At 35.5% G+C, this 26,480-nt stretch overlaps 1 protein-coding gene across 2 annotated transcripts in view; it reads right to left on the bottom strand.

The window, feature by feature from the left end:
- The window catches only part of SPOCK3 (sparc/osteonectin, cwcv and kazal-like domains proteoglycan (testican) 3), a 188,992-nt gene that overhangs the window by 107,049 nt on the left and 55,463 nt on the right, over positions 1 to 26,480 (bottom strand). Inside the window, exons 2-3 of one of the 2 annotated variants that reach the window (XM_014945192.1) lie at positions 15,987 to 15,995; positions 15,841 to 15,886 (exon numbers count right to left, since the gene is read on the bottom strand). In XM_014945192.1, coding sequence (XP_014800678.1) covers positions 15,841 to 15,886; positions 15,987 to 15,995 — 55 coding nt within the window. The remainder of the gene's footprint in view (positions 1 to 15,840; positions 15,887 to 15,986; positions 15,996 to 26,480) is intronic. The other variant, XM_014945199.1, reaches the window with a different exon arrangement.

Raw genomic sequence — 26,480 nt, 5'->3', positions numbered from 1 at the left:
TTCATGCCGTTTCAGTCACAACACTTCTAAGTAGGATTAGGTTTGTGATTTTTATAGCTCAGAAACCATCACATTTCTGAAATCACAATAAAATCATAAGCCGAAAAGTAATGAAAAAGAAGTCAGAAAGGTAAACGATATTTGATTGGGAGTTTTGAACATTTGTTCATTCTGATGTTGGCTGCCACATCTCCTACATACAAGATCATTTTACAAGCTGTAACCCAGGATGCTAATAAAAAAGTACTTCAATTCAATCAATTTCTTGTCATTCCTACTATGAAATAATAACATTTACTAAGCTACATTGCACAGTAATAATTCAATAAGACATAAATGGTGATGTGCTGTTCCATAAGCAAATTAAATCAGAAGAAGAAAAGCATTCATTCGCTAAGTTCTGATGTTATGTAGCTAAGAAAGTACTCACCACCACATTCTTAAAGAATTACTTTGTCACAGTAATCTCCAAATACTGGTATTTCTATCTTGAAAGTAGTTTCCCTTTCTTGCTAAGACATAGATGGGTTCTCCTGACTCAACATTTAAGTGGTGAACAATGACACTGCCTGAATTTACTGAGAAATTTTAACTCTGATGAAATTTTAGTAGAAGAAAGGGTATATTAAAATATGCAGGCGAGTGATTTGTATGACTGTCCTTAAATACAAATTCTACCTGCGATATTTTAGTCTCTAATTTCTGTTTCGTGGGTTGTTTTTTTTTGTAGGTGGTTCTTCAGTCATTAATCCATATTCACCTTTGAACTATACACTTCGAACTAAAAATACTAATTTCTGGCTATAATACAAGAAAAGCCAAATAATCCTGTTTGTAACATTATTAAGCTTGTATAGCATATTTCTTGAGTAACCATGCCTACGTGACAATACAGAAAAGTTTCTGCCAATTTATGCTCTCCCAAGAAACAATCAACTTCTCCCTTCTTTACCTCCACAGTGTCTTTCAGGCAGACCTAAATATTCCAAAACAATTTTATTTTTATTTCTGTAAATACCTCCAAAAACAAAAAAGCCAAAACCCAAAGAACCTACGCTAATAAATTAAACACCAAAGCCTAGCTTAGAGACACTACTGAAAATCCCAAATTGCAAAATTAAGCAAGAAAGCTATAAAAAACTAGAATTAATTTTTCCTATGTTCATCTTCACTTTAGCATTTACTATCCAGTCTTCAGATATATTTTGTAAATACTTTCCCCATTTTTCATATTTGCTTACAAAATATAAATATCTGTATACATATTTTCTGAATATTATATTTCTTTTACTTTTCACGATCAAAAAATAAAAGTTTTAACCACACCTCTATTTGAGCTGCCAGACAATATTAATACAAGGGTGACTAACCACGTAATCGAGAAACAAGAAGCAGGCTGATCATTAGCTACAGATTTGGTACATGACTTTTTGTTATTATTAAATATAGTCTAAGCAGTGACTTTTTTCAGCTTTATTTTCTTCTTAACAATATATTCAGCTGTATAAAACATATACATCATATAACCAACAAAGCAGTAAAGTGATGGAATTATTAATATAATAATAATTCAATGCAGACAGAAAAGAAATATTTTGCTAATTATAGCATAAGATATTTGCAAAGATGCATTCTTCTTTCAGGTATTTTGATTTCTACAGCAAACCAGCCATAAAATCATAGTGAGTCATCCAGAATAATTCTGATTACAAGAACTCTAAACAAGTGGGAAGCAAATGCAGAAAAAGAATAATTGAACTGGGAGGATAACAGAGCTGGAATCAAAATTAACAGGAGTGTATCCAGTATCGTATTCCAATATACTCCATGTCAAATACTTCTGCTTAAAGTCAGGCAGAATGTCATGTCAGTCCCTAGTAAGCATGAAGAGATTATCACTGAAAGTACTGGTTCAAGTACCTCTTCCCAGAATATTTCCTGATGGAGACACTAAGGTAGTAGTACTGAAATATGATATTGATATGATATTGGCATATCTTCAGATAACCTTTTTGCAAAACCGAATAGGTCAATGGAATAAAAATACATGAGAAAGAGAAATGTGGAATCATGTAAGGACGACGAGCTCAGTATCAAGTAGAAAACATGTTTCAGGAAAAGGGGCAAATGGGAGAGATCATGTAGCTTTCCATTCCCATTGAAATGGTTATTTCTTTTCCCAAGTTCTTAGGACTCTGGAGGTGCGTTTTCACAATTCCATCAAAATTGAACAAGCCATAGAGACCAAATAAATCACTGATACAAAAATATGGATTTTTTTGGAATGTGAAAAATCAACTACTTGAAGGGCCAATGTGTGCCTGCACTGACGCTATAGCTTAGGAAGCCAGAGCATAAAATACAGAAAGAAATGTTGCTAGAAACTGTAAGAAGCAGTGCAAGTCTTTCTCTTTTTATTTCCAATATCACATGCCATAGTTAACCCTATACGATCCCATGGAGTACACAGGATCTGAATTTTATCAATCTATTTCGCACAATCTCACATTTTTTATTTTAACGTGCTTTTTAAAAATAGTAAACTATAGACTGCAGTAGTGACCTTCAAAAGGACTAAAAAAATTAAGACACACATGAAAGCATGGAAATAGCTTGCTTTTTTTTTTTGTTTATCAGTTTTATTTCACTACTTGGATCAGACAAATGGACAATTTTCAAGGAAAATGAAGGCTAAACCACAAGCAAAACATTTTCCGAAACCACAGTCTTAAGTTTTTCATGCCAGGAAAGAAGTGGACTCCCCTTATAATGCAGAGATATATTTGACTATGGCCAGTCTCCACGTGGAGTCTTCCTAAATATCTTGAACTACTATGAAAATGCATAAATTTATTCCAGGAAAAGTACCGTTGATTTCATCTAAACATATACCTCAGTTAATTCAGGAAATACGTGGCATTGAGTCTTCAGTTCTTCACTGCATCTTCTAGCAATCCCTGACGAAACTATGGGGATTGGACTAGGTGATTTTCAGAGGTTCCTTCCAACCCCATATCATTCTGTGAAAACGTGCCTGCTTTACTCCAGCTCACTCAGAGCAGGCAGACTTGCACTCACAACACCACATATTCCTTTCTATTTCTGCTAAAATAAGCAGCTATGAAACAGTACAATCTTCACACCGAAATATCACAAGTGTCACAATCCCACTGTGAAGCCGTTTACGTATCACTCAGAGCTATTTTCTTCAGCATGAAACAGACATCAATGTATTTTTATCCAATTCACATTTATTAAAATATCTTTGTAATTATGAAGGCTAGAGGCCTTTTTTTTTCCCCACAATTGAAGTGAAAATGTAGATTGTACAGCACAATCATGTTGTCCTTAAAAATATATGATGGTTTCCAATACGGTGAGGAGACTCTAGACATAAGAAATATGTTTATTTAAGACTTGCCAACAATAATTTCTTTATTAGGGGCTATAATGTATTGGCTGACTTTTCAGGAAGTCAGACAAAACAGGCATCTATAGCTGCAGATCTGATCTTAGCTTTATTAATTTGATTTGATTAATTTTCAGCTTTATTTAGCTCCTATTATTACGAAAAGTGTGCTTGCTATAGATTATTTGTCCATATGTGTACTTTACATTTGTCCTTTATTTGCCCAAAATAATATCAAAAGTTCTGTTAAATTATAACAAGCAGAAAAATATTATTGTCACAAGAAGTATTACGGAAGTATAAAATGCCTTGTAACAAATAGTATTTCTGTAAGAATTTATATTGTAAGTGAAAAATAATTTGCACTCTGCTGAGAAATTATGGAACATGATTAGGATCACTGGGTGACTTTTATAGGTGGATAAGGATTTGTTGTTCTCACACACTAAGAAAGCAATTAATATTCAAAAAATTGATTCAGTTATTACTAATGGATCTATTTATTTATAATACAAATTTGGAAGTGCAATTCAGCAAAGCTTCCCATCATCTCTTTTGTAAATTAATTTACAGCTAGCACTGCCGGAAACTGACATTAGACAGAACATCATTTTTATTGGGAGTATAATAAGAAATTACAACTACTATGTAATAGGAAATTACAATTCTCGCCAACAAGGAGGGGCTGGTGGGGAATGTGAAGCTCAAGGACAGCCCTGGCTGCAGTAACCATGAAATGGTGGAGTTCAAGATCCTTAGGGTGTTGAGGAGGGCACACAGTAAGCTAAGCTCACTACCCTAGACTTCAGGAGAGCAGACTTTGGCCTCTTCAGGGATGTGCCCGATAGAATACTGCAGCTTAAAGTCCTGGAAGGAAGAGGGGCCCAAGGAAGCTGACTAATGTTCAAGGATCACCTCCTCCAAGCTCAAGCACGATGCACCCAAACAAAGAGGAAGTCAGGCAAAAACACCAGGAGACCTGCATGGATGAAGAAAGAGCTCTTTGACAAACTCAAACACAAAAAAGAAGCCTTCAGAGTGTGGAAGTAAGGATGGATAGCCTTGGAAGAATACAGAGAAACTGTCCAAGCATCCAGGGATCAGGTCAGGAAAGCTAAAGTTCTGATAGAATTAAATCTGGCCAGGAACATCAAAGGCAATGAGAAAAGCTTCTACAGGTAACATCAGTAATAAAAGGAAGACTAGGGAAAATGCAGGCCCTCTCGGGAAGACATCCCTGTCTTACTGTACAACATACTTACTGAGAACAGACACCTTTTAACTTCAACAAGAAAATGAATCATTGTGCAGCAAACAATCTCAGATTCATGAATAAAAATGAGAGAATAAACACAAGTAGCCTACGTCAATAACCTGATGGGGATGTTCTGAAAAAGAAGTATCTCAAATTTTTGTTTCTTCTCCCAGGATCTGTTTCTGCCATATAAGATTCACTATATAACATGAAAAGCAGAATGTGGAGCTACAGCTGGACTTTCACAAGAGGAATTTTCTTGAATATTTGTTCCATCTGGCCATATGAATCTACAATTTCAGTAAGAGGGATAGAGAGAGGTTTTTCTTTAGGTGGCCGAGCAAGAAATTAGGAGTTGATATTCAAACCCCTGAATCTTACGGGCTGTCTAGCAGTCTGGTTTCTAATTTGTGAGCAAATGCTTCAGCAATTAAGGTGGCTGTGTGCATGGAGGTTGCTTCTACCTAAGAAATATGTATTGTCACAAGTGCTCAGAAGTCTCCATACTGATTAATCAGGGACAACTGTGTAAAGCCTCTTATCAGGCTTCTGTTGAGATGCATTGCTGTTCCTAGCACTTTACATTAGCACGGAATGTCAAGTTGCCCTGAAACAGTGGCAGTTAGGCTAGATAAAGATCTGACAAGCAAAGAAACATCAATAAAAAAGAAAAAAAAAAACTCAATACTGAGTTAAAACCATTTGACACATAAAGTACTGTCATATTTCCCTTTTGCTCACTGCTACAAATAAAGTCTGAAAAAAAAAAAGAAAAGGACATAAAAATGCATTTATACTGATGCATAATATGGTACCTCCTATTCTGGGTACTGTTAATGTGTAAGTTAAAATAATTGCTTAAAAAAATAAAAGTTGGCAGTCTCTATTCTTCCTCTGTAACAAACCCACTTTTTCACAGTTTCACAGTTTCAAAATATTTCATTTTTTCTCCACTCCCTTTAAAACAACCATATTCATTGAGCCACACATTTTTTAGACATTCGTGCAGAAGTGGAAGCCATATTGGTATGTTATAAACCACACACACACACAAACACACACCCTTCATTCTAGCTCACAGAAGAGTGGGTATTTTTGTCCTGGAGAAGGGAAACTGCACAGGACATGTTCCACCAACAGGTTATTTTCTACTGTAGTCTCTGACTGAGAAACTACTCTCAGCAACTTCAACAATATGAAAAACTTTCTCACCCCTCATATCAAGTGGGCAGATTCCAGGATGAACAGCTAGGACAGTTAATTTGTATCATAAAAATATGTCTGCGTGGGTGCATGTACCTGCACAACTGTGTGTAAAACAGCTAGTAAGCATCTGTGCCTCACTTGTTTGTTTTTTTTCCATTTGGTTTTTTCTGTTGTGTTTTTTTTTTCTTTTTTTAAAGAACTGTTTGCTGCTGAGTGTCAAATAATCAGCATATCATTTAAGGACTTCCTAATTTTCTTCTGAATTCTCTTTTCTAAAACTCTAAAATCATAAAAAAAAAAAAAAAAGCAATCTCGTAGAAGAACTTTTGCCCAAGCTCCACATTTCTTGCCTACACGATCTCCACTTCAAATTGTGTGCTTAGCAACATCCACCAGCGCACTCCACCATCTTTCAGCATTGTGGTAACGAATGTGCATTAGATTTCTCATCTATGGAACAGAGATGTTGCGACTCTTCATATATTGGTGTTTATTAAATGTTTTGATATCTTTACTATTAAACTCTCATTGGAAATCTTAAGAAATTAAGAGATATTACCCTACCATAGGCTGTAGTTTTCCTAACAGAGTTTTTATCTGAACAAAGGTTATACTTAATCCTACTTATTTACTCAGATTTCAGGCAAGGGTGTGAGTATGGCTGGGCGAGTGGGGGGAATATGAAATCTTGAACTTTCCTATCACAATTTTAAGAGTAATTACTGATCCAAACTTCTCAAACACTGAGTGTTTACTTTCAGACTTTCAAAAGACATTTGAGTAGTCTAATGCTATGATTAGTAGTACAATTTAAAAACAAAACAAAAGACCCACACCAAAAATAAACCCAAACCAAAACAAAACCAGACACACTTTTGGCCCTCAAGAGGTAAGGCATCCTATAATCCCTAGTTGCCTTTGACAATCTTTCCCCAGGCCCACAGCCTGAAGTGACTGGACTTTACTTTTTTCAGCGGTTAGAAATAATGGTTTTGTAATTTCTTAATTATAGTAAATTCTCCCCCTCACATATATCTGTAAGCTCTGCTTCAAAAATATTTCCATCATTTTGTGTTCCCCCTGTTTGGACATTTTGTGAAAGTTTACAAGAGAATAGCTTACCCATAGCTCAAAAGTTGATGTAAAGCAGAAAGTCTGCGACGTTAAAGTACCACCCTTATTTATATTTATGCAAATTCAGAAGAGATCCTATTTATTTAAATTGCCAAAGAACAGAGTCACTTTGGACTCAGACCGGTGTAACTGACAACAAAATTAAGACAATTATATCCAGTTTATTCTATATATAGTAAGAAGTTCTCAAATATTCGGCAAAAATATCCAAAACAGTTATGACTAGTAGAAATGCATGTGCATACTTGGCTGGCATCCTTTAAGATTTCAGCGGCTTTAGTGAAGCACTTTCTTCTTAAATTCCCAATCTCCACTTTCTTGGTTTGGCAGAAAGAAATAACAAGTTAAGACTACCTGAAAGTTCACAACAGTAATGTATCACTAAGGAAGTAGTTAAGCATTACATTATTTTTTTCTAAATGCACTAAATCATAATTTGGAGACATTCTGGCTGTGTCAGAACTGACTTCTGGGTTCTCCAACTCGGACTATCTGAGGTCTGCATACCTGTAACAGCAGAAAGGCATATTCTTGAAACTTCTCCCATCTATTATCTCACTATTCAAGATGATTACTCTTGCAAACCAACATGCTATAAGAGGTATTTTAATTATTCCAATGTCTTGGGGAACTGGTCACTTACGTATTTTAATGTTAAAGGCGGCACTGTAGTCAGAATTTTTTTTTACTGTAATACTTTTCAGGCTTTAAATTTTTTAAACCAACTAAAACAGAATCCAGTAGACCATTCATATAAAGTATCTAAAAATCAGCAATATACACATATATGTGTTTTGAAGAAGCCTAACAAAAATAATCAGGAATTGTGATAAAACTGAATTAAAATATCCACATAAAATGCATTCTGTAAAAAGTCGCAAAACTTGAAATCATATCTTGCACAGCAATATTCAGTCAGTTAAGCTTTTGATGCATCCTGGCTCAGACAAACTATCTATGAAATGTTCTTTGAGCTTAAAATAATGAAATTAAAGGCAAACCTCAAATGTTTCAGTTTTCTAGTATTTAAAGATATTTCACTGTAATAAGCTGACAACCAAAATATACCAAACCTGCAAAAGTGGGCATTAGAAAAAAAGAAAAATCAAAATGTAACGATTAATCTTCTGTAAAATTATAAATGTAAAGAAATAGGACCTACTCCATTAAAATTCACTTTGTAATATTCTTTCCAGAGTTTTCTTGGATAACTAGATTCACACTTGGACGAAACACTTGTGGTCTCCAGATTGAAAGAACCCTGTAATTTGGAAATAGCTTGTAATAAATCTACAAATTCAGTCATTTTTGTGTATGCACCTGACTGATAGCTATCAACACCTGGCATAGCACAGAAAAGGAAGTTGTTGTGTACGTGGACAGGATGGAGTGGAGAACAGCTTGGAAGAAACGCTGGAGGCAAGAAGTCAAGTGAGGTGACTTCAGAGTGGCAGAGCATACATTACTTCAGACACGACATTCCACAGCCAAACCTGGCCTTTCTCTCTAAAAGGCACCTTGACACAATATAATAATTTGAAAGCATAGACTTATTTTTTGTATTGGCAGATAAATACAGTGTCTAATGGATACCAGTGAGCATTTTACTAACAACATAGGTTTATTACTACCAAAAATCTTTTATATTCTATTAATATTCATCTTTTATCTGATCTACAGGTATTTTGTGCAGTTTTGGCTAAGTCCTGTTTAGACATTTTTAAGATTGTTCCTATCCATCTCTCACAGCATATGTTTCAATACGGGAAGCAATCCATTTGCTTCCATCCATGAACACATTTTTATTTATGAAATGTTAGTTTAAAACCTGTGACTCAGAGTTGCCTTACACAGAGAAAGTCTTATTCAAAATCAGACCTAGCTAAATCAAAGAAAAGCCTGAATATATTTAACTGCATATTATGTAGTTTATAAAAGCAGAGTAAATGTTCCAGAAGTACATGCTTCCTTTCTTTTCTATTCTTATTTAAAGCACTTAAAGCACTCTCCCTGAAAAAAGAAGTACAATCATAAAAATGTAACCTCTGGATCTGCCCTTTAATCTGTCTCACAGAGTGTGGCTTTGTGCTCTCCCTGTTCCCCCCCTCCCAGGCCCTGCTCAGGCGATTTGTTACATTTGCTCAGTGATTTGTTAAATCACTGTTTCACCTTAATAAATATTTCACTACTTCTCTCTTACGAGTGAAGTTAATCACTCCACCCATGACATGGGTTCTCAAATCTAATATATTTAAGGTCCAAATAATAAAATTGTTTTTATTTACTGCTGGCCATGTAGACTCTGACATAAGAGGTCAAGCGGTTTCTTAAGGTTTCATAGATGATAAAAAAATAGCACTCTTTCTCTAAATTACCTAAGAATTTCAGGCACAATCTTGAAATCCTATCATTCTCTCACAATCCTGTCCATCAAAATGGAAGAACAATGCAAAGCTTACTAACAGGGGTTTTACAAGCCAATGCCATACTGCAACTTATTTGTCCTGGGATGTATGTTCTTTACACACCATAAATTAAAAATTAGTAAACAGTTATGTATACATCACACAGAGATAAACAGGACTACAGAAAGAGACAAGAAACATCTTGGCTAAGCAAACTTATATCTAAAACCCTGTTTTCTTATTTGAGGAGGTTAAATAAAAATGGGTCAAAAAGGCAACTTTTAACATTGAAAATGTGCTTTAAGAACTGTCATTCTTCTACTCAAGTTCTAGAAAAACCATGTACAGCCTTTTTTCTTTTGTATATTCTTTGCTGGTTGGTTATATGAATAACCTAAGAAATTAGGCTATTTCTTTTCCCCTCGCTGCTAATCGGTACTGTGTGATTTCAGATTTCATATTCTTAGTAACTACCTTCATAAACTATTTTACACGCTTTCTTACAAAATTGCTGTGGTAAACATAAGAAAGTTCATTAGGCCATTAAATGAGCCTGTGAAGAAGCAGCAGTCCCAGTACATACCAAAAAATTTTCAGGCACACAGTCTTAAGGGACTGATGGCACCCATGACTCAAGACAGTTAGCTGGGACATCTCAGCACAGTAGACAGAAGCAGGAGGACTTTAAAAATTAAGAGATTTGCAGGACTAAACTTTAGCAGCTCTGTGAAATGCCAAGAAATAGTTCCACATAACCTTTGCTCAGCATGCTGCCAGCTTAAGAAGGTTGGGTACTCTTATCTCTAGCGAGTCACTGTAGCCCTGTGCACATTTCCACTTTTCTGACACAGCTATCCGTAGCTCTGAATGGCTACCTGAATCCATTATTTAGATGGGTTAAATTAAAAAGTTAATTTTTTGTTAGTTTGGGTTTTTTTATCTTATGACAACTTAAGATTTGGTGATTCTACAGACCTAACATTAGGGCATAAAGCAAGGGTGGTAGGAGAGCAGGAACGAGGGGTTAAACTGAAGGCAAGCATTATGGTATTATGAGCTGGGTTTAGCCTCAATAGAAGTCCATTATATAGCCTTTTTAAAAATAGCTGTAAGAATTTAGAATCCATTCAATGACTCTACAGAAATAAATACTGCACCAATTTGAGATTCACAACTAGAAAAACAGATGCATACTACCCAGTGAACCTTAGTTAGGAGCCAAGACTGTAAATCAATAGGACAAGGCACTTTGTGGTGCTATCACAGCAGAGAAATTTATAAAAGTAAATAAAATTAAAAAAAAAAAACCACTAAAGCACAGCATCAGATAATGAAGAAAAAGCACCATTAAAGCATTCCTCAGACATCTACGAAAGATCTTTTCAGGCAAGGTCTGGCTGAAAGAAAGAAAAAGCGGTGAGAATCTGTTTAACACAGGATTTTGTGCACTTTTTTGGTGAACAGGATTACTAAACATATCTAAATACCTGGAGCTGGAAACTGCCCACCAAATTAAAATGTTGGCTCAGATAAAGAAATAGTGTCTTTGTAGGAGGACACTGAATTTCAAAAAGAACACAGCCAAAAAGTTGTTAAAAATATTTCAAGTTTATTTACTACTAAGACTAAACTATATTTACTGTGGTATCTTCTCCTGGTTTGAGGTAAAACATAACCAACCTCGTGCATTTTAACTGCAACTTGCAAGTGATGGATACATATTTTTAGTTTTAAAACATCAATAGTTCTGCTATAAAAACTAGATCATAAGTGCATGTATCAAATGTAGCAAAGTTAAATCTAAATAACTTTTCACAGTCTTCAACTAATGGATCTTCATTAAACTCCTTATGACTTCCCAGGGCTTGCAAATGAGTGAATCAAATTATTTTATTGAATATGACTAAATCATTTCAGTTCACAGTACAGAAATGTAATCACAAATTACACATATATGTTTGCATGTATTTGCATATCTTTACTTACCCAAATTATTACAGAAGTAGGTAGATGAATCGTAACAAGCTAAAAGGTACAGTCTCAACTAAAATATAACTGTTTGAAATTGTTTCAAAATCTCTTTCTGCTCTAAAATGGTATCTACAATATTTCTGCTGTAAACAGACATCTAATATAACCTGATACTATAAAAGCCAAAAATAATTCAGTAGAATGGTCTACAAAAAAATGTTATAAATATAGCTACAAACCAACTATACCTTCAGGGTGTTCATCCTCCATGGAAATGTCATTTCATATTTTTTCCATTACATGAAAATACTCCACTGCTCCTCCAAGCTATTTCTATTGAGCAAAGGAAAACATCCTTTGCGCTTTAAAAAATTACGCCAGTGTCTTTGTGTATGCAATTTTATTCAATAGCTACACCCTCCAAGCTCTGCTACTATCTGCAGTCAAAAAATAAAATGTAACAAAACTATGCTGTATATTTTTATCTGACATAGAACTGGTATATGAAGAAAACATGTTATTAAGTATTGTTTTGTGGTTTTTTCCCTAATTTGAGAAAACACTGATAAAATATTTTCCTCCTCACATGATTGCTTTTTTAGAATTTACATTGTGATCTTTATAGAAATACATAAACATTTATCTATGTGTGTCTATCTATATACGTATCATATATAGTCAAAATATTTAAATATGTTTTTCTATTTTCTACATATATGAGCAAAAGAGTTCAATGGGAAAAAGTAGTCTTTGGACAAATGTCAGATGTTGCTTTAAGGAATGGTGTTGATGCATACCAATGCAAATTATAATCATAGAATCACAGACTAGGTCGGAAGGGACCTTTAAGATCATCCAGTCCAACCATCAACCTAACTCTGACCAAAAAAAAACCAAACAAAACTCCCCCCACATAACTAAACCATGTCACTAAATAATAATATTTTTCCATCTTTTAGATATTAGATTAGATATCCTGTCTAGCAGACCTGGACTTCATATCTTTTAATGCCAAAAGTATTCCTTGCTTATTCCGTACTCTCACAGATTTATAGGTAAACTTCTGAAAAGTCAGATATTGATAAAACAAAACAAGAAATAAAACACTGATAGAGATAAATTAAGGATATTATTTATTTCTGTCCTCAAAGAACTTATTGGCCTGCATCTTCAGCAGTATTATTACAAATTTAACACAACAGTCATGGGAAGTTGTTACTCTCCTGTTTAAAAATAACCTTTAGTGAGCAATTTTTGTCTCAGTGCCAGTTTATGTCTACATTTGAAAAATTTGTCTTCACTTGGGATTTTCATGCTTTCATTTGGGAGAACATTTTTTAATGGAATGCTTGAGAGAGTAGCTGCTGCACAAACCAGAATGGCAGTAACACAAGATTGAAGGGGAAACCCTCATAAAGATTCTTTAACCCAGATTGCTTGACTTACAGCAAGCCCTGACAGACCACAGGACACCACAGTCAGTCATTCATGATGTCCCTATTTCTTGTGTTGAATAGTTCACTTTGTTAAAAGAAAAGAAAAAAAGACTCAAATCCCATAAGTCTACATATATGCTTACTGAGGCGAAAAAATTAATTGTTAAACCTTATTTGTTTTAAACTGAGTAGTGAAGTGGTACAAAACTGGAGTGGAATGGCACTAGTGCAGCGCTTATGGCACAGCCCTGGAATGACACTTACAGAGACTATCAGAATGTACACCTAAAACTCGGTTTCTATAGTCTACCAACTCTCAGTTTTTCCTCTCTCATTAAACAATATGAGGGAAAAAACATGCTGAGATTGTCACTACTGTATATCTTTTTTTGGCAAACACAAGGAATCATAAAACACCTGATTTCTTCAGTAAATCATGAATCTTACATTCATCTCTAAGTAACCGACATTTGCAAGGTTGCCACACTTCTAAAGTATGAATGACTTTTCCCACAAAATATCACCCACAATCACTTTTCTCATCTAATGAGAGAAACTTGAATGTATGAACAAGTACATGGTACTTCCATAGTTATATTTTATTCTCAGGACTGCTTTGCTACATTTCAAAAAAATCAATTCCCATTATACCTAAAAGTAAGAAGAAACCAATTCTGACAACATGGAGAGCAAGATATTGACTGGAAAACCTTCTTCTATCTTTTAGTATATCTCCCAGACCTAGTCAGTAATATTTTTTTAAAAAAAAGTTCTAAATAACAAGTGTGCAAGTATCTGATTAATAAAGAATATCTGTATGTCAATTCAAGTCTAGAAAACATCTAATTCTTGAGAAACTCTAAATCTTTTGACATACAGCTCAATGCAGTATCATTGCTAAATTCAATACAAAAACTGTAGCGGTTCTTGCAGGAAAACTGAAAAGCAGTGCACTCGCAAGTAGAAATACCTGGTATTTTTTAAATGATAGACTGACAAATTAAGACAATGGGAACATTTTTTAAAATAATAAAACTTCAGTGTGCCTTATATTTTTAAAAAGTGCTCCCAGTAGCATCGTTTGCTTTTCAGTTATAAATTACACAGTAAAACACAGATAAAACTACTCAGCAAATGCATTTCACTCTTCAACATTAATTTTCAGTTAACAGGAATATTAAAACAGAAAGTGGAACTCTGTAGGCATGCTTTTAAAATATTCACTACCCAATACACAGTGCATTTTGCAAACAAGGCAGGACTGTTAACATTAACATGTTTTCTTAGTTAGGTTGTTCGTAAATTCAGCAAAGTATTCTACAAACATTAGGATCAGGATCCCCAAAGAACTCATAATAGGGTAATAAAACAAGCCAGAGTGTGTAAACGTATACATCTGCTGGAAAAAATAGCATTTCCTTATATCTTCCAAAAAACTAACAGTCAGTTGGAAAAAATTAACAGTCAGTTGGAAAAAAAAAAAACCACAAAAAACACACCCCAAACATAGCAAGTATGTGATAAAAAAAAATCATGAGCAAAATTTACAGCATATTCAATTCAGTGTCTTCTGATGAAACATTTTACCATAAGTCATTAATTGAAGTATAACTTATTCCAGTTCCCATACTAAAAGCATATTTGCAGGCCACCTTCCTCTATTAAAAAACAAAGAGGAAAAGGAATCAACTAAAAGGATTTTGTCAGGAAGTGATAAGCCTGCTTCTTAGATGAGGTACTTCACCAAAAGAAAGGAATCTTTTTCTCTGAGGAGTCAGAAGACTAAAGTCAAGCACTTTTTCTTAATGTACTAGTATATAATGGGAAGAGACACACAGTCTGTGAAATTGTCAAGTTCTAAAATATTCAGGCTGTCATGGATCTAAATTAACATTTACAAATTTCCACAAAACCAGAAGCAAATCACTACAATTCACAGGACAGCGATAACACAAAAGTGATATTTTTCCCTTCCCTCTACTCTCTCCCACAAACTGGCAAAACAAGCCATGTGCATTCATTTAAGAAATTAAGACATTTTCTTGCACAGACTTACTACTGTAATCCTGAATTAAAGCGATAAAGGCATAGAACATGGTGGAAAGTCCATCTCTAAGAGATGTGGTTGTAATAAAATACAATTAATTATAAATCTCCCTTAAAAGTCAGTATCCATTATGAAGAAAGTTCCTTAAATTAAGTTAACATTACTTTCACAACATATTTTTATCTCAGTCTCTTGTGTAGAAGCCCCTACACTGTTTCTTCATTGCATTTGTGCCATTGGTATTATCAGAAATGACAAAGTCTCTGAAGTGCTCCTTGTAGCAATTAAAAAAAAAAAAAAAGTATCAAGAGTCTCAGTAGTCATACATTTTGAAACAACATCCAAGAAGTGGATTATATTGACGGTAAATATTAAGTTCCCGTGCCTGGGGAGGGAATGTTTAATGTGAAAATTTGCTGCGTTTGCTCATATTATTCTAAAGCTGAAATTGTTGTACTGTAGCATTCTCAAAGCTCCATCTGCGTTTTGCCTCAAGACAGATCACTTGAACATGACACAGACTTCCAAAACTGTTTTTCTGGACCTTCTCTTATCAGTCAGAAATACAGAGACTTTCAAATTTTTAATGATTTTTTGTTTTTTAACTGCAAAAGACAAACATCTGATTGCACACCTTTTTTTCTTCACATGTCCTACTGAAAACATAACAGTGCTTAACCCACATATATAAAAAAAAAATTTTAAAAACCCCTCCCTAACTCCATGAACTTGTTTATATGAGGGAAAGTTTAAGCTCCTTTGGAGGTTCCTAATGCTCCCACCTGTCTCTAATCAATAAAAGTTTTTTGCAATAATCTCAGATACAAAATTATGATCAGGCTGAGTTTCTGGCCCTCTTTAAATCAATTATTTGAAGAGGAAGAAAATGCTACAATTATGTAGGTATTCTAGAACAGGAGGACAATTATAAATACTTAAATTTTATCCTATACAAATGACCAATATCAGAATCTTACCTTGATCAAATGGTTTACCCGGGCTCCATGTACGAAAATAATCATCCTGGAGAGGGAGAAACAACCTATGTTTAGTAAAACATAAGGAATCAAAGCATACATGAAAAACTCACAGAATCATGAAAAGACAGAAGATGCATACCAACCTCTACTTCCTAGAAAAGGTAAGCAGTAAAAAACAAATGAGAAAGATTATAGTTATCATAATGGGACAAATTACTCATATAGAATAAAACAATGTAATTCAGAGGCCACTTGCACTCATTAAATGAAAATGCTATTCAAACAATGTTACTTACTAGCATTTAAAATAGAAAAATTATTTCTCACAGTACTTATATAGGTAATGTTTCTAACATTGCTTTTAAAATATTACAGTAGTTTTCCTGTACCTAAAGTTTTGAAAAGCTGAATTACATTTTCCATTAATGATTTTTCAAAACCAAAGCTCCAAAGTCATCACCAATAAAATATAACTACATTTTAAAGAATGATACATTAATTTTAGAAAAAATAAATATTCTGAAATGTAGTTTTCAACTGCATCAGTAAAATCTGTCACTAAACAAGTCTAATTAGCTCTATTTTCTCCAAATCACCTTCCTAAACATAAAATATCCTCCTAATTATGTCATCAGCTATATTAGGCTACAATTTCAACAAGGAAAAACTTGAATTAAATAAATTGCTTTCAAGATTTTAAGAAATTTGATAATAAATTACAAAATCACAGCTGAGATAAATAAATTGATCTGCACACCTCATATAATTGGTGGAGCCGAAAAATTACAAGAACTATTTTTTATTCTGTCTTAATTTAACTCGCTATTCTCTAGAACAAAACATTAAAAAGAGTGTACCCAACATTTTAAAGTCGACATAAATTGAGGTTCACAAACTGCAGTGATCGCATTGTCACATCCAGCAGTTCCATCCAAAGAGTTGCTAGGAGATCACCAAGACCACCATAAAGAACCCTCAATTTATAAAAAATTAAACTATTGGGAAAATATGCGTCTCACACAGTTGTCAAAGCCACATAATTGCAACTTTAAAATGATCAAGGACCAAGCATATTTTTACAGGAAATAAACACTCTTTGGGTTTTAATAGTTCAACAGTTTTACCTCAAAGGGAAAAAAGAGAAGTGGCTGAAACCCAAACTGATAATGTTTTCTTAGTAAAAAAATTGTTATGGGAATGTGTGCTTCGAAAGAGGAAGAAAGAAAGGAGCAGAACCTGGAAATGCAGAATAAAACCATAATTCTGTACCAATGCTAATGCACTCTTTTACTCTGCTGCTGCACATATTAACAACCTATGAGTCAGTGTATGTTATTTGCCTTTTTAATTGCTTTTCTTTTTCTCCAAAGTAAATAAATACAGAAAGGCATATCAAACTTTTTTTTTTTTAAATCATGTAAGGCACATGCAGAAATGACAATTATGAGTGTTTTCCAATTATATCCCTCCTAATAGTAACTATGGAGATGTTACTCCTACAGTAGTATTCTGAACAGGTTTGAGCCATCTTTCATGCAATGCTCTTCCATGAATCACAGCACATAGAAAAAAATTCAGTTCTTGAAAAAATATGAAAGTGGTACATTCTCCTTTCATTTTTACTACATCAGTAATGTTCACCCACAATGAGCCTATTCAGACAATATGTGTATTAAAATGCTGAAAAGTCAGAATAATTAGAACATAAGGCTATTAGAACAAAAGAGTAGTCATTCTAAGCGAGACGAAAATCCCTTCTAAGACAAAGCATCCTGCATTATGCTTAAGGAAGAATATAGAAGTGGAGCTTGCATAAATTACAATTCTCAAGTTGAAGCCATGTGATCATCAATCACATGACAAATCAATTCTTGTTGAATCTATACTGCAGACAACTTCACAGATCCCAAATGTAACATCTCTGAGGCATTTCTAGAAGAGTCTTAGCTGACTTCTGTCTACAAAGTCACCCCATACTTTTCTTGTTAGCATTCTCTGATCTTTTCCCAGTCTATTTTTTTAATACAGTATGACCATTCAAGATGGAGAACTATGTATCTATACACAACACAATAAAACTATTTTGTTCTGTCTTCTTCTCCATATTATGCCTACCCCTCCGTTTTCTTTTCAGGTTGGGGCATGTCTTTATGTTTTTGAATCTTAAATCCAGAATATATATATACACATATACCATATATATATATATCTATATTGGCTTTCCTAAAGAGTTAATTTTCCGCATCACCTGTTACGTGAAGTCCATTATTGGATATGTTAAAAAAAACCTTATGTGCCTCTAAAGACAAAATAAAATAGTTAATTGATTCTCAGATTAACTAAGGAAATTGCTTCAATAAATTGCAGTTCCACAATTTTACAAATATTACTAAAACTATTTGACCTAACATGTGCATGAGAATCTGGCTTCCTGTTACATTCAGACCTTTATTGATCTTCAGTCAATAAGAGCTTGAGTACTATAATATCCTCTTCAGAATATCATCAAGATGACAATATAATTTACAAAGCCTCATTTATCATTTTTATTAATGTAAAATTAAAAACAGAATGAACAAATACACAGTTTTTAGTGAAGACTGAGTAGCATCACAGCATTTCTTCTTCTATTCTTGAAGAATCTAGTCACAATGCTCTACCAGGCAGATCCCTGAAGAGGCCAAAGTCTGCTCTCCTGGAATCCAGGGTAGTGAGCTTAGCTTACTGTGTGCCATCCTCAACACCCTAAGGATCTTGAACTCCACCATTTCATGGTTACTGCTGCCAGGGCTGCCCCCGAGCTTCACATTCCCCACCAGCCCCTCCTTGTTGGCGAGAATAAGGTCCAGCATGGCACCTCTCCTTGTTGACTCTTGTTACTCTGAAAAGGAAGTTGACATCAACAAATTCCAGGAACCTCCAGGATTCCTTACACCCTTCTGTGTTGTCCCTCCAACAGATAATGGGGTGGTTGGGGTCCTCCCCATGAGGACCAGGGCTTGTGAACGTGAGGCTGCTCCTATTTGTCTATAGACAGGACACCCACTGGAATATCATCTGTCCCTACCCTCCCTTTTACCCTGATCTATAAGCTCTCAGTTGGCTGCTCATACATCCCCAGGTGGAGCTCCATGCACTCCAGCTGGTCGTTACGTCAATTACGTAAAGGGCAACACCCCCTCCTCATCTTCCCTGCCTGCCCTTCCTGAAGAGCCTGTATCCTTCCATTCCAGTGGAATCCCAATCATGTGCGTAGACTGAAAATCTGACAACCTTAAGAAAAGGATTCTAAATGACTAAAAGGAACTCAATCAGAAAAGCTTTTTAAAAAAATAAGAAAATAAAAAGGGTATTTTGCTCCGAACACTTTTATTGTTTCTTCATGGACTTCAATATGAATTCTTCTCCCTTCATTCTTAAAAAGCAGTTGCTATACAAGTTTTAAGAAATACATATTTAAGTACAGGAAAAGAGAAAAAACCTCACTGGGAAAAAAATCACATCTGACAATGTAGTCACAAAGCAGAAGTTTTCTGCTTTAGAGATACAAAAATATGATCCTATTAATCTACTTGTATAAAGCATTTGTTATATAATTTCATTCATCTCTCTTCTGCAGTATTTTCTGTAGATGATGCCATATATTGCTGACATCACTTGAACTGTCATCAAACAGAATCTATACTGCTAAAGAATATAATGATACATGGTAGATATGATAAGTCTGGCTCAGAGAACAGCAGGTGTCCTAGAGCAAGGAGGGCAGTTTCCTCACGAATATTTTCAGACCAAGGTTGACCTGAAAAAATGGATAAAGCAAATCCAGCTCTTGTTTTGTGGTCACATTTTATGTCTAGCATGGCTTATGCTGTAAAAGCCTATATATTAAAATCAATGATGATTTATGTCAGAGAATCCACTGAAATTGGAGCAGTTTTCTTAATTTATCATTATCTTTACATTTTATCTAAGTATAGCTTACTGCTACAACAGGCTGTAAAGCAGGGATATTATTAATTGTGTGACTTACAAACTACCAATCTAGGGAAAAGTCTAATAGACAACTGTTCAATGTGAGATATTGTTTCATATATAATGCCTTTTCAAGAAACAATACTTCTAGCAGTTATCCAAACAGGAAAGATACAAGAGTTCCTGAACTTTACTCAACACCAAACTAAATTCTGCCCACACAAAATTCCACTCAAATTTTATTCAACTTACCATAATGCAAAAAAAAAAAAAAAAAAAAAAAAAAAAAAAAAAAAAAAAAAAAAAAAAACAAAAAAAAAACCAACAACATTTTACTGATGGCCTCCCTATTTCTACATAGGGGCTGGTTTGTTTTTATCAAAGAGGAGTACATACTCCAATTTGTAGATGGACATGAAACCACGTTTGGACAATTTCAGAAACAAAAGTCTTTCAGGCTGCACATGCTCCCTAATATAACTTGAAACCTACAGTAGATTTCCTTTCCCTGCTGCCATTAGCTATGAGAATATGTTGCTGTTTTTAATTTCAAGTTCTTATCGAGTTTTGTATTCCGTTGCTTATATCTTCATCTCAAGTACATACATCTGCTTCTCATCTGATCTGAAAGCTCTTTACCTCTTTTAGGCTAGGTCTTTGTTATGTGGTAGCTATGCTATTTTCAGAGTCACTTCAACAAGCCAACTAAATTGAGTCAAAGTCCTACATCGCAGCCCTCCACTTGCCTTGACCTCACTTCTGCAGCACACTTGAGTTCACCAAGTGTCTCCCCTTCATGTCTCTGCACATCTCCAATAGCAGAGGGTTTGACTCATCTGCACCAAACCTTCCCAGTGACTCCATAACACCGTATGTGTCACTCCATGACATCTATATTCTAAGTCTCACTGAAAGAGCTGTGGTAGGGTTGTCACCTGACACTTCTGTCCCAACCTCTTTCCCATGTTGGACAAAAAGTTAGCACCAATAGTGTGCAGAGTTTTTTTCCCCACTTATATCTTGCTCCAGGACATTCAGCCTCCAGTCAGTAAGATTGCCATTACCCTGCAGAGCCTTAAATTGCTGGTTACATGGAGAAGTGTTACAGCAATAAAAGGAGGAGACACCATCAAAGCTTTCATCATATGAGAAGTCTACCACACCTAAGCACTGCAGTTTCCCTGAAATAAATGATGGCCATAGGCAGCATACACAGAATAACTAAGATACTTCAACCACATCTAAGGAGGGTACTATCCCAGACTGCCCAGGGATGTGGTGGAATCGTCATCCCTAGAGGTATTTAAATGACAGGTAGACTAGTGGTCAGCAATATGGTTTAGTGATGGTTCTTGTCTGTGCTAGGTAGATGTTTGGACTCAGTCTGACAGGTCCCTTCCAACCTAGACAATTCTAAGATTCTATGAAAACATAAACGATAACTGGGGAAGTATAAGCTGCACCATGAAAACAAAATGTTTGTGCACTGGGAAACTCTTCAACCTCAAATCTTAGCCAGTCTGGAATCCAGGATACAGACATACTCTTCAGCAGCATGTCAATGTCTTGCCACCTAGCAGATGCTGCTTTTCATCTCTGCTGACCTGCATAGGTATCTGATATACATAAGCCATGTAAGCACTCTGCTGTATCAACATGGAACATTAGTTTAGTGAGCTAAATGCAGGACACTGTACTGAAAGCAAGAAGGTAGCTCCCACACTAACCACCACTAACCACCATCACCACATTTACTATCACAGCATCTTACGTGTCTCAGAACATCAGCGAGGGCAAGAAGCCTGGATGGACTATGCACTCCTGAGGACATTTTTCACTAATTGTAACAGATACATTTAATAGGTCGTTTAACCTGTAGAACAATATGTGCACACCTTATGTGACAACACATAGTTAAGGACCTGCAGCAGAAGTAGGAATAGAACTAGTTCCAAAAGGGCAGGGACTGTTTTTCTAGCAAATTTTTTGGCTCTATATTTTCTTCTCAACAGGACCCACCTCTCCTGAGAGAGATATCAGCTGAGATACCTCACAGGAAGCCACCTTTGAGGATTCCTTTCTAACACCTCAAAGAAGCAAAGAGCAGGAACTCTTCTTTAGTAAATAAAGGTTTAAGGAAAAAAATAATATCAGATTTATTACCTGGATTTAAGAAATAAGAAAAAAATAAACTCTAGAAGATTTTTACACGCTAGCATAAAGGTGACTACTGCCAGATTTGACTACTTTTCTCCAGATTAATTCTCCTATTTGAAATATAATTAGTTTAGCCCAAACCACCAAAAGTAGCTCAGTGCATAGAGCACCTCAGACACAGATAAAGGCAGTAGCATTTCACTGGCAGTACTTCTGAGAATCACATCATCTTAAAGATCAGTTTAGTAAGTCAAGGCATCAATATGAGAAAACAAAATCCAAAATAATGAACCACCACAGAGGTAATAGCAGCATTGCTCCTCTGGTAGTGAAGGACTTAAACACCTGTAGGCGAGATTGAGTCCTGCAGCAAAATTCCTTTCTTACTTGTTTGGCATTCAGCCTCTTTGAGTGGGGTGCTGGAGTGACAGGTGAAAGGATGCTAGTTTGTTATTCAGTGCCAACCTCCAGGGAGGCTGATGTCAGTTTCCTCTGCTGCTCCAAACTCCTGGGCCGTGCCACCCCCGAGGCCTGCATTCACAGGGCTGGCAAACCACAATTAGAATCAATAGCTGCTTCCAGAACTCTGGCACTCAGCTCTCCACACTCAATGTTTATCCCACTCCCTTTGCCTCATGCTTCTAGGACTGTTGATGAGGCTGGGCTAGAAGCCACCACTTTTCAGCCCTCTCTTTCCGTTTCACAGATCTCATTCAGTAAGATTTCTGTGGAGGCTGTCTATTTGGTACTAGCAGCATTACTAACATCATGTTTGAATAGCACAGTATTGAAATCATTTGCCAAGAAAAACCAAATGTTCACTAGAGCTTATATTCAGAAATAGTGAGAAAATACTGAAAAACATTTTGAATAGGAAGGAATTAATAGCAAAGCACAAACACTATAAGCTTCTAAATCCCAATAAAGTGCATCTCATATTTCTCATTATGAAAAAAAATAATCATCTTTTCACTACAAACACATAGAAAATTTTGGCCATGCTCCTCCTTTTATGCTGTCAACTTGTGAGGAGGGCCTTAAAACAAGTTTGTTAGACTACAGAATCCATAGTCTGAAAGAAACTGAAAACAGATGATATACGTGAGGCAAGGCGGCCACCTGTGGGACTTTCACATACCTGTTCAGAAGGGTCACTGCTCCATTTCCTCAGGTGCCTCTTTACTAATGCACAAGCCCTCGGTTACAAGGCAAAACTTATTCCCTGACCTGTGCATACAATGTCAGAAGTTCTGCCAAGAGTGGTAGAACAATAACACCTATACAGAGAGTTTGGATCACATCTATGGGGCCGGAGGGAATTTACTGAAGTGTTTTGAAAGCAACGGCCAATATCGTTGTGAGGCTATGGTTTGTATCTATGAAAAATTGTGGACTGTATCAGGGAGATCTCTGGCAACTGGAAAAAAGCTACCATCTTAAAAAATAAAACGTAAGAATGTAGACGCAGGGAACTACAGGCCAGGCAGCCTCACCTCAGTCCCTGTAAAGATAGATGGAAAAATGTCCTCTTTGAGTCCTTTTCCAGGCACATGACAGTGCTTGACCAGCCAGACTGCCTTCTATAATGAAATAACATTTTTGTGCACAAGGGGAGAATGGTGGGTATAGCATACCTTCATTTTACTAATGTTTTAGATACAGTCTCTCATAGTGCACCCATTTGAAAGTGGCAGAAGTCAAGGCTGAGAATTGATCACATCAGTGGTCAAAAGCTTAGCATCCACCTGGTGTCCCACTAATTGGTCAAAGCAACCCAGATTCAATTCTGGGGATCATATCGTTCAACACTCTCAGTAACAACATGGATGATAACACAGAGCATGACTTAAACAACTGAGCTAGTGGGAACAGATGACATAACAAATAGCAAAGGCTCAATCCAGAGAGAACTAAGTAATTTGAGGGTTTGCTCAGCAGAAACATGAGGTTCAATAAGAAATGGAAAGTTCTGCAGCTAGGAAGGAATAACTAGGAAGGAATGTGGGGTACAGACTGCAAAACAACCAACTGTTGAAAATGACCTATGAGTTACAATGGATAGCAGAAGAATTTGAGAGCGCTGGATTTATTTAGTCTGGGAATGAGAAGGCTAGTGGATGATTTCGTACAACCATTTGAAGGTTAATTACCAGTCCTCATCATCAGTGCCAAATGATTTAAACGAGGTGCAAAGGTCACACATTGCAGCTTGGGAAGTTCAGGCTGTATATGAGGGAAAATTTCTTTATGAGGAGTGTAGTGTGGCAGCAGAACCACCTGCTCATAGAGATCACGGCATCTTTGTTCTTGGGAGTTTTCAAGATTTGACTGAAAGGAACCCACAGCTGATCTGATCAATCCAGTGTTGCAACAACCCCAGCTTTGAATGGGAGGCTAGATTATAGTCCCTCAGGGGTACCTTCCAACTAAAATTTATCTGAATCAATGACTATTTACAGTATGTCACTACTCTTAATTCCAGGTATTTGAAGAAAAGGAACAATTATTTTCTACTGTCCTTTTGCAATGCACTATTTTCTTTATTCATCTATCTTTCCTGCTTGGAGAGTTGAACTGGCATACGTGTACATGATAGTTTCTAATACTGGGATGTGAGGAAAAAAAAGAAAGTATTAATGATGACTGGGGACAAAAGGAATTAGTAGATCAGATGAGAAGCCTGGAGCACACCAAACACAAAGAAAGGTTTGGAATAAGGTAAGTAAACAGAGGAGTCACAAAGTAGTTTCTGGAAACCAAGATTTGGGCATGTATACATTGGAGGACAAATAACTGGGCAGGAGAGACGATAAAGCCAGGAGGCAGGAATAGGGTAGAACTGCCACATGAAGGAAAATAAGAAGGAGGAAGTCAACATTAGCAACTGATTTTTTGAGTAGTGTACTGGAAGTAGTGTATGAAGGAAATGGAAACTTCCTTCTACAGAACATGACGCAGACCTGCTATCCCAAATAACAAATGGGTTTTCTACTACTCATACAGAGCTTGCTCCCTGTTTATAGTCTTCTCTCTAACACTAAGAACACATGAAATGCTCATTTTGGTTATATAAAATACTGAACTAAAAAGAAGCTGGTTTATATCTATCTTGGCAGAGGAAATTTCAAATTTCTAGCTAAATTCCATTTTGAAACAAAAACATTTTTTAAATGTCAAAAAAATACCATGTCATGGAAGGTTTGTTTTTAACCAAGTCCAGGCTTTTAAGATCTTTAAGAACTAAAATTAATTCTATAATTCCTTTAATTCTATATTAATTCTAAATTTAATTAATTCTTTTAAAATTAATAATGTCAATACTCCATTAAATAAAATTTCTAGGGTTTTCTCAGCATGTTTTTTTAAAAAATAAGAAATTTTGTATACAAATCTTTGATGAATTAGTATCACTAAAATCAAGCCCAGAATCCAATTAGATCAAGAGCTAAATTTAGTGCCTCACAGCTAATGGAGTATGTCAAATGTTATAAAAATGCTAGATAGGTTGCTAAATGCTCAGATCAAAGGTTATGACTCTAAAGAGTGTACACTCATGATCTCCATCTCATCCCTTCCTGCTACTAAAGAGGAGAATGGCACCTTTACCTTTCTTTTTATGCTGCACGACTAATTTTTAAAGCATTTTGTGTTCTCAAGATCAGTTTAAAAATCCAGGAGGAAAACATCATCTTCAGAACAGTTGAGCAAGAAGATCAAAGACGAGGTTCACAAACAAGTTGGATTAAACAAATTCATTTAAAATGTTTCATTCTGTTATATGCAGTGAACAGTATAGGGGCCTTATGATTAAACAAAGTATAAGCATTTCTTAAAGTCCATGCCATTAATGATTATAGAGCATGCATGACAGGCACTAAATCTAGGCAGTTTTAATTTTGGCATTTCCAAAATTTTAAGAGCAAGACTACATAGTATCAATGTTCTTTCATTAAGATTTTTGAAGATTATGTGATATAAAATGCATAGTTTAAAACTGGGAAACAGATGCATTTACTGATTGGCTCATTCACAAAGTCCAAAACTAAAGATACTATTTGACAGAGGAGTATGAAATATATTGAAAACAGTTATCTGGTTTTGAAATAGGGAAAACCTACAGCTTTCTGAACAAAAGTGATTCAAATTATGTATAAGGGAAACATTACATTGATCAAGAAAACAGTATTTAGTGGTTTATATCATACTCCAGAACATATTTAGAAACAAAGAATTTTTTTTTGTTGTACTGCATCAGATAATAACAATTTTGCCTTGCAGCAGAAAAAGCGGGGTGCCACTTGCAAGGGAGGCAAACTAGTTCTTTGCTCTGAGACAACTTATTAGAAGAACCCTCCAGAAACAGAAAAATATCAACTGCAGCAGTTTATTCAGCTTACTGTATCAGTTAAATCTACTGTAGTTACACTACACAAGTTAGGGAGCAGACTTTTTTCAAACTACTAGCAAGTCAGCAATAAACAGAAGGAGGGGAAAAAACAAAACCAAAG

The sequence above is a fragment of the Calidris pugnax genome, unplaced genomic scaffold, assembly GCF_001431845.1.
Source record: "Calidris pugnax isolate Ruff unplaced genomic scaffold, ASM143184v1 scaffold15, whole genome shotgun sequence".
Lineage (NCBI taxonomy): Eukaryota > Metazoa > Chordata > Aves > Charadriiformes > Scolopacidae > Calidris > Calidris pugnax.
This window is presented reverse-complemented; position numbering and strand designations above follow the sequence as displayed.